Source organism: Eschrichtius robustus, chromosome 19 (genome assembly GCF_028021215.1).
Source record: "Eschrichtius robustus isolate mEscRob2 chromosome 19, mEscRob2.pri, whole genome shotgun sequence".
Classification (NCBI taxonomy): Eukaryota; Metazoa; Chordata; class Mammalia; order Artiodactyla; family Eschrichtiidae; genus Eschrichtius; species Eschrichtius robustus.
Window position 1 is genome coordinate 68,930,661 of NC_090842.1, and position 9,879 is coordinate 68,940,539.

At 45.4% G+C, this 9,879-nt stretch overlaps 1 protein-coding gene across 1 annotated transcript; it reads right to left on the bottom strand.

Moving 5' to 3' along the window:
* Positions 1-384: 384 nt before the first annotated feature.
* LOC137753904 (zinc finger protein 154-like) lies at positions 385-9,626 on the bottom strand. The gene is given in 6 exon segments (XM_068529350.1): positions 385-528; positions 2,791-4,117; positions 5,399-5,525; positions 7,468-7,506; positions 9,553-9,590; positions 9,593-9,626. Coding segments are annotated over 6 exon segments (1,590 nt in total). The 3' UTR covers positions 385-503.
* Positions 9,627-9,879: the final 253 nt, after the last annotated feature.

Below are 9,879 nucleotides of genomic sequence, written 5' to 3' on the forward strand. Positions count from 1 at the left end.
CTTATTACTCACAACCTACCTTATCTTGAAGCCTCTACAGTGAACCCTGTTTATGGTCAGTGTGTTTAGTGAGAAGCCAGTGAGACAAGTTTCAAAACAATGCAACTGAGGAGAGAGGGGAAGTGTCAGGCTCTCCTGATGTACGTTGATGAGGGGCAACATGTCTCTGGTTTCCTCAGCAAATTCCTTTCCTGATTTTATGGCTTTGTTCTTATCTGTCTGTCTATATCTATGTATCTATATATATAACCTACCTAAGGCGGTTCCTTTTTTTATTGTCCTGACATCAGGAAGTGAAATTTATTTTAAGAATATTCTCGGGTTTCCTGACATAAATGTTTTCTAAGAATCAGATACCTGAAGAGATACTTACCAAATGTGTATTCGCTCCCATAACAAGGAAGGCCGTGGCAGAAACTGAGAGTCTGCAATGGGGACACGAAAGCCCGAGATAAATGTTCAGAACCCAATGATGTCATCTGCTCTTGGAAGTGATTACCACATCACTTGTAAGTGCACTGACAGTGTCTGCAGACAGAGAGGAGACAAACTCTGAAAAACATTTGGGACTGTGTAACTACCAAGAGCTATTAAAAGTGCTTAATTAGATAGATATCAGGATTTCCCTGGTGATCCAGGAAGGTTATCCTTCCACTGCAAGGAGAGCGGGTTCGATCTCTGGTCGGGGAACTAATATCCCGCATGTCGCATAGCCAAAAAAAAAAAAAAAAAGATAGATATGCATCAGGAGTGGCAGAAATTGATGGCGGAAAACCGGTTTTTGAAATAAACAATCAAAATCCCAATGGAATGTGAGAAAAAAAAAAAACCCTCTGAGATCTAATAAGAGAAGGAAGCCAATAAAATAACTATTGGGACTTTTTAGTTGATTTAAAGGCTTTTTGCAAAATATGATTTGTCCCATAACTCAGAGCATTGAGGGTAGTGAAACTGAATGAAAAGGCAGGGTGAGGAGAAAGGCAGGGTAAGGAGAGTTAGAAAGTATACCCACAGTTGTGCAATTGAACGTTAAATCAGCGTTGTCGTTTTGTTATGTATTTCAAGACATCAATATGTACCATAGGTGTTTCAGACATGTTTCTAGGAATATGGAATATATCAGTGCACAACATGTAAATACATATTCCCCTACTGGAACTTAGTCTGTATTTGATAGAAATATACAATAAACAGTTCATCTATGATATTAAGTTGCATAGTGTAATAGAAGGTGATGGGTTCTAAGGAAGTAAGAAGGGCAGCACATGGGTGATGAAAAAATTAATTTATGATGGGTCCAGACACTAAACTGAGTGTCCATATTTGGAGTCATAGTGAAGATGAAAACTGCGGACATATTTTAGGTGGTTTATTTCTTCCCTTCCAATTGCTACATATTCATTATTTTGCCATTTTTTTTTCGTATTGAATGAAATTGGAACTCCAGGATGATACTGAATAAGAGAACAAAGAGCAGCTGTCCTCCTTTTATTCTAATGGGAATACTTTAATAATGGTTCAAAGGGATAGTATTTCTAATAGCTCTTTGTAGATGTTATTTATAAGATTAAGAAGGATCACTACTAGGGAGTTCCGTGGTGACCTAGTGGTTAGGATTCCGGGCTTTCGCTGCCGTGGCCCAGGTCCAATCCCTGGTCAGGGAACTGAGGTCCCACAGGTCCCCCAAAAAGGAAAAAAAAAAAAATCACTTCTATCCTTAGTTTTATATCTCTCTAAGTGTAATAGGTATGAACAATTCATAAATTGAAGACTTCTTTTTTTAAATTCCCTTTCACAATATCATAAGATGTAGAAAATACCTGGAGATGTTTAAGTTACCTGGAGACGTTTAAGACCTACAAACAGAAAACTAAAAAAGACTGCTAACAGAAATTAAGCAAGATCTAAATAAAAGGAGATCTATCAAGTTTATAGATTGGGACACTCAGTATCTCTTTCTAACTTGAAGATTAAATGCAATCCCAGTCAAAATTCTAGTAGGATTTTTTTGTGATGCACAAATTGAAAAGTGGATTCTAAGCTTCTATTGAGGAATTCCCTGGCAATCCAGTGGTTAGGACTCTGCACTTCCACTGCAGAGGGCACGGGTTCAATCCCTGGTTGGGGAAGTAAGATCCTGCATGCCACAGCATGGCCAGAAAAAAACCCAATAAATAAATAAATAAATAAAGTCCTTCTCTGGAAAAGCGACTAAAATGAGACCAAGTCTGGAAGAATATTGGTCAATATTTCCATTAGAGGACCTTAATCAATAATCCATGAAGAAACATCAAAACTCAGTAATTAAGATGACAAAATTATATGAACAGAAATTTCGAAAAAGAAATATGGCTGTCTGATTCACTTTGCTGTACACCTGAAACACAACATTGTAAATTAGCTATACTCCAATAAAAATTTAAAAAAAAAAAAAAAAATACGGTTGGAAATTAACACATGGAAAACCACTCACATTGTGTCAATAGGGAAATGTTAGTTAAAATCACTAGATACACCTATGACATCACTGAAATTAGAAAGCCTGAACATACCAAGTGTTGGTAAAAATGTAAAGAACAGGAACTCATGTACTGGTGCTTCTAGTGAGACTATAAAAAATACTACCATTTTAGAAAAGTCTGACTGGCCACATATAAGGTATACATTCACCTACTCTACTACATAGGATTTGTGCTGCTAGATATTAACTCAAGTGAAGGAAAGCATAAGTCCAGAAGGCATTGCCCCAGTGTGAACTTTCTTGTTTTTTATGAGCTTGGAGCTACCTACAAAGAACTACATTCATAAGGCTTTTCTCTAGTGTGGATTCTCTGATGGACAACAAGACTTCTTCTGTAGACAAAGACTTCCCCACATTCACTGCACATATAAGGCCTTTCTCCAGTGTGGATTCTCTGGTGGACAACAAGACTTGTTTTGTAAGTGAAGGGCTTCCCACATTCGCTGCATTTAAAAGGCTTTACTCCAGTGTGGACTTTTTGGTGCTGAACAAGTGTATACTTGCGCATGAAGACTTTTTCACATTCATTACACTTATAGGGTCTTTCTCCAGTATGGATTCTCTGGTGCTCAGCAAGTTTAACTTTGCCGTTGAGAGCTTTCCCACATTCGCTGCACTCATAACGCCTTCGTGCAGTGTGAACATTCTCATGTCTATTGAGGGCAAAGCTGCTTGTAAAGAATTTCCCACATTTGTTACACCCATAAGCCTTTTCTAAAGTGTGAATTCTCTTATGCACAATAAGACTTCCTTTGTAGACATAGGCTTTCCCACATTCACTGCACATGTAAGGCCTTTCTCCAGTGTGGATTCGCTGGTGATAAAGAAGCCTTTTTTTGAAGACAAAGGACTTTCCACATTTGCTACACCCATAAGGCCTTTCTCCACTGTGGATCTTCTGGTGCACAAGAAGGTTATTTTTGTAAAGGAAGCACTTTCCACATTCACTGCACTTATGAGGATTTTCTCCAGTGTGGATTTTTTGGTGCTGAACAAGTGAATCCTTGCGAAGGAAGGCTTTCCCGCATTCATTACACTCATATGGTCTTTTTCCAGTGTGGATTCTCTGGTGCTCAAAAAGTTTATATTTGTGGGCAAAGACTTTCCCACAATTACAGCACTCATAAGGCCTTTCTCCTGTGTGAACTTTCCGATGATGAATAAGACTGGAGCTGTGTCTAAAGAACTTCCCGCAGTCACTGCACTCATAAGGTTTTTCTCCAGTGTGAACTCTCAGGTGCTCTGTGAATTTAAACTTTTTACTGAAGGCTTTGCCACATTCGCTGCACTCATGATGCCCTTGCCCAGGGTGAGAGACCTCCCTGCTCTGTCTGCTTCTACGTGGATGCTCTCCATCGTGGGAGGGCTGGTGCTGGGGAAAGCCCAAGCTGCCTAGGAAAGCCTTCTCAACCTCTCTGCATGTGAACATATTGTCAGCCAAGTACAAAACATCTTTCTCTGCCAGGGCACTCGTATCAGAAGTCAGAGGCTTCAGGATAGATGGCTCCAGTTTTGGATTCCTGTCTTCTGTCACGTGTTCTACAGAAACACATTGTTCAGAAATGGCCTCCTCAACTTCTACTCCATGCCAACAACCTGAAAGGAAAACAAAAAAATACTGATAAAGTGCACGGAGACTTTTGTGGGATAGGAGCCCATTACAGCTTTTTGTATGACACATCAGAGAAGAAGTCCATGGTGTAGGATTCAAACAAGGGAGGCAGACAGGTGGCAGAAGGGGCTACTGTGAGTACTAGACTTCTGATGGTCACAGAAGAGGGAGAGATCTTATAACAGCAAGAACACAGGACACCAGGATATGGCACTGTAGTAGGAGTAGAGGCCTGGAACAACCCACTCCTCGGCCAACGGTGTTCAGCAGGATTTTTCGGTGGTGACAAGTGTACTGGGTAGAATGTGTGTCCCACTCCAGGAAAAGGCATTCACACCCTTCACACCTGACTACCAAGAGTTCAAGGACTATATAAGTACTTTCACCTCCCAAGATACATTAAGAAGAGACTACTAGACAACATTGCAGAGTGAGAGGAAAAGGAGAAATGTGGATGACACTGAGATAGAAAGAGCCAGGAGAAAGAACTCACAGTAGATACATAAAAGGGGCAAAGTGTCAAAATGGGGAAGAACGATAGAATGAGGTACAGCCATGATGAGTTTAACTAAAACAGTCGTGGAGAAAGGACATTTCCCTGTAGGATTAGAACTCATCAATGTATCACGCCTTCCTACAGCTCCTACTCACCAGGCCCAGGATGCAATTAACCCTCCTCCTATGACTAGAGAGGGGCCTACCTCGTCAGGCACCCAGGGTTGCCTCCACCCCTCAGCTCAGGCTGGGTGACTATGAACCCTACCAGATCAAAGTCCTCAGAGGAAAATAGGGCCATTAGGAGAAAGACACTGGCCCAGAGTGAACCAAACAATGACAGACTTCAGGAAAAAAAAGTATCACTAGAAGAACCTTAAGGAGTCTTGCAAACATAATCTAGGGTTGACCACAAATGTTGACCATGTAAGTGTCTGTAATTCCTGACACAGGCAGTGCAAAAAAAAGGGTTAGAACGTGTGACACGGATCTTGCACATATCTGAACAGTCAACACAACAAGCGGTGGCAAAGCTAAGTGGCATCAGCTGGGCAGGCTTCAAGCCTCTGAGACGAAAGGCTTCTGTGAAAGGCTTCAGGGACTATGGTACAGGGCTGAACACACACAGGGTGGGGGAACGCAGCTCAAGTGCCAGGAAATCAGGGGAGTAAGCAGTGTCCAAGGTCCAGGCTGGGAAGGACGGAGTGAGCCATGCAAAAAGAAGGGCAGAGTCCCGTATGGGGCGATGGTGTGGGAACATGGGTCCTTACCCAGGGAGGCTATAAGTGACAGGTTCTCCAGCATCACGTCACAGTAGAGGAGTCTCTGAGCATCGTTCAGGAGACCCCACTCCTCCTGGGAGAAGGACACAGCCACATCCTCAAAGATCACATGGCCCTGTCATGAGGGGGACAAGTGAGTTCACAGCAGCTTCTGCAACCAGGACCCCCAGGTCATGGTCGTCCACCCCAGTGACCCAGCTCAGAGGACACATCAGGTCCTGATGCCACAGGAACCTGCTAGCGTTACATCATTCCGTTAAAACAGAGAGGGAGACAAGCAGTCTCACAGACGCTCTGTGGTTGCCACACAGACCCCCAGCCACTCTCCTCAGAGTCGACTCTCCTGAGGTCACACAGACCACCCCACATAAGATGACACTTGTGCTCAGCCCCCTGGAGTAAAGCCTGGGGACAAGGGCCCTGAGTCCGTGCTCACACTCGCTCCCTCTCCATTGCCCAGCCCTGCAGGGTCACAGCTCCCTCACGTGCCCGACCGTGACACCCACCCCACCCCAGGCCACCACCTCGGCCTCAGGCCTTTAGCACCTCACCGTGTTCCCCACGTGCCACCCAGCACGCGGTGCTTCCCCAGGCCTCTGTGGGACCCGCTGCTACAGGCAGTCCCAGCACTGCTTTCTGTCCCCCAACCTGGTCTTGATCCCTGTTCCCACGTCAGCACCCAGACCTTGTGCAGGGTCAGATGCCCAGAGCCCTCGTCCTCCACAGTGTCCCACGTGCTGACCCCGCACCACTCACCCCTTCCTCTCTCTGCTCCTCTCATTCCCACCCCAGCCGCCCAGCCCCCCAGCCCAAGACCCTGTCCCAGCTGCGGTCATCTGCCCTCAGCTGGTCTGTCGTCCAGTCTCACTCTCTTCAGGCTCCAACCACAGTCATCACAAGACTCTGAGCCTGTGGAGGGGAAACAATGCCCCAGGCCTTACCTCCCTGTCATCTCACCTCCATTCCTGCTTTGCCTCTCAATCCATACCTTATCCACCCCTTCGAATCCTGTGCCACGACCAGGACCTCCCCTGAGGTCACTCCCATCCCCCACACACTCATGGTCACTGCACTGCCTCATCCATCTTAGTGATGACAGCCACCCCTGTCCCTGTGCCCAGGGAGGTGAGCCAGTCCACGGAGAACACCCTCCCAACCCTACAAATTTCATGGCACCCACACATGACCTGAGGGCCTGGAATCTGACCTGGTCCACATGCCATCCACCTGCTCAGGGGTATCTTCAGTTCTGAACCCCACCTTCCCTGAACTCCAGGTGTGTGTTTCCAGTGGCCCACTTGACACCTCCGGCAAGACACCCCAGCAATATCTCAGACTCAGCATGGGGACACGGAACTCTGGACAGTCCTTCTGTCCATTACTCCTACTTCTGACTTCCCATCTCAGACATGGCGTCCCCACCGTCACGTAGAGACAAACATCCTGGGGTCATGTCAGACTACTCTCTCTCATCCTGTACAGCAGAAAATCAGCTCTACCACAAACGAGAATGAGAGACTCACCTCCTCTCCTGCTACAGAGCCATTGCCAGGATCCAGTCACAATCGACATTTACCAGGACTGTGCCCTCCACTGGGCCCCCGGCTGCACCCTCATCCCCAGTCTTCCTCCTTTTGGCAGGCAGAGCAGCCTCTTCAGACCCAGCGTCAGATCACTTCCCTCCTCTGCGGCCAACGTGGCATGGACCCGCCCCCTCAGGAGAGACCCAGCTCCTCAGGCTGCCATCCCAGGAATGACTCATGCCCTCAGTCTTTATCAGCCCACATCATGGGTCCTGCAGTTCCCTGAACACTCCCCTCTCAGTCTCATCTCCAGGCTGTGCCCAAGGACACGTCACCACTTGACCTTCTCCACTGGACACATGGGAACATCTCTGTACAACTTCTGGCTTTGATTAATGGTCCTGTGCCTGAGATGATGCCAGGGCCCAGACCTAAGGGCCCACCATCCCAGGACAACACTGTCTCCTATATCTGTGAGTCAGGACCAGGGGTAGGGATGACGTCTGGGTAGGTACTGGGGTTTCTTCCACTTACCTGTCCAGGGACCATAAATGCTGCTGCTACCATGGGAACCTGTGAAAAGAGGGAGTATCTGAGATAAAGGTGATCATGGTGTGTATGTAAAGGCTGAACTGTTTCCTCCCTTCCTCTTCCTGGAGATGAGTGATCTCAGGCTGACCTCTGACCTCGGATCCTCAGTCTTCAGAGCTATAACTTGACAACTCTATGGTCCTGAACAAAAAGACTCAACCTCCCTGAGACTCAGTGTCTTTATGTGTAAAATGGCAACATTTATGGTGCCTATCTCATGATGTTAGTGTAGACATCAAATGCATTAGTGCATATCTGATGCTAAGACTGAGCTATTACAGAACACAGGATTAACATTTCTGTAAATGTTTTTGAAAACTGGGTATTTCCTACATGTCTTTCAAGTCATTATATAAATGTGACTTTTAATCAATACCTTGAGATTTCTGTGATTCCCTATCTGACACCAAATATATGATGTCTCTTCCACCACCAATGATCTGATTCTGTGATATCAACTGGGTGACCGACATTTAATCATATTCTGACACTACCTGAGGTTAGGGACAGAATTTGAAGGTTTAAGGACTCAGTCCCACAAGACTGCCCTCTTTAGAGAGGCCAGTACCAATCTCTGGTTCCCAGGTTAACGGTACTTCTGTTCTACTTGACTACAAATTCAGGATTTCCCATGAACCTTTCCTAAGTTATGATAATTTGCTAAAAGGACCCACAAAAGTTAGGAAAACAGTTTTCTTATTTTTCTGGTTTATTATAATGGATACAACTTAGGAACAGCCCAATGGAAGAGATATCTAGGTCTGGGGGGGTGGGGTGCTGGACGGCACCAGGGTGTTTCCAGGCCCTTTCAGTACATGCCACCCTCCCAGCACTTCCACAATTTCAATGTGTTCACCAATCTGAAGGAACCTTGAAATTCATTCTTCAGCAGTTTTTATACCTAATCTCTAGTTTCCTTCTGATCCTTGGGAGGCCCCAGGGTTGGGGGGGTGGGGGAGTGTATAAACTTCTAATTGCTTGGTTTTTCTGGTGACCAGCCCATCCTGAGTCTACCTAGGGGCCCTGCCCTAAGTCACCTCATCGTAATAAACTCCTGTGTGACAAAAGGGGCTAGTTGTGAAAAAAAGTCCTAACCCCCAGGAAATTCCAAGGGGTTCAGAGGTCTATGCAAAGAGCCCAAGGCAAAAACTAAATTTTATATATATATGTATTTATTAATTATTATTATTATACACAGACATATTATGCAGTTATTATTTGCTTACACAAGATTAACTTGTTAAATCTATACCTTTTTAACTTTGTAGTTTCCTGGGAGAGCTGAGGCACCTCTGCCCTTGACTGGGCCTGGGCTTCAATGACTGGTCAACATTACCCACTTTTTGCTGGCTCAAAAATGAATGCACAGTTGGCTAAGTGTTCAGAGGAGTGAATCTACACAACCTCACACCTCCTTCTCCATCTCCATCCCAGGCAAGACTCCTTACTCCTTATACTTTTGCTTCCCCAGAAAGCTCTGGAACCACAGGACCCTCCCATCTTCAGGTAGCCTCAGAAAGTCTCACCTACTCTGCCTTGCCCGCCAGCCCCAGGTCTCTCTTCTTTCATCTCAGGTCCCCTTTCCCAAAAAAGTGACCAAACTTTCCCTCCTAAATTTGAGATTCTGACTTGGCTGGAGTCCAGGACTTAGTCTGTAACCACATGGACATCAGTGAGCCACAGACCTCCTCCTTCAATTCCAGACTACAGATTCCACCAGCCCCTATGTTACCTCAACTTTGGAATCTCAGAAGCAGCATGTCCCGAATCCAACTTTTAATCTCTCCCCTAAAACTGACTTCTCACATCAGTTGCTGGTCTCGTCTTCCAGATGCTCAGCCAAAAGAAAGTGTTTATTGTCCTTTACTCTGTCCTTAGGTCAGAGCCACATTCACTGCACCAGGAAATCCTGCCAATTATCTTTAAGAATTATTGAGAATCTTATTACTTATATTCCTTCGTAAAAAAATTAGTAAACAGAAACCTCAATTAGAGTTGGCACACCAGAAGGGGTCAGCCCTCACTAACCTGAAACAATAACGGAATCCAAAAGGATGAAGACTCCCTCTTTCCTGGAAAGGACTCAGCCAATGAGAAGCCATGGACTCTTTAAAAACAAAAAACCATGGACTCTTTGGTGGCTACAGCCCTTCTAACTTCCTTCTTTAATCTCCATAAAAGTGATAGCTCACCATGGTTGCACACCCCAATTGCAATTCCCTAATGATGGTGGGTGGGGAGGATGGGGGGGGGAGGACAGGGGCGGAGGGGGGAGGAACCATCTTTGCAAGAGAAATAGCCAGCAGTCTATTTGTTTCAGGTTAACAACTTCCATAGGCACCACTCTGGTCCAGA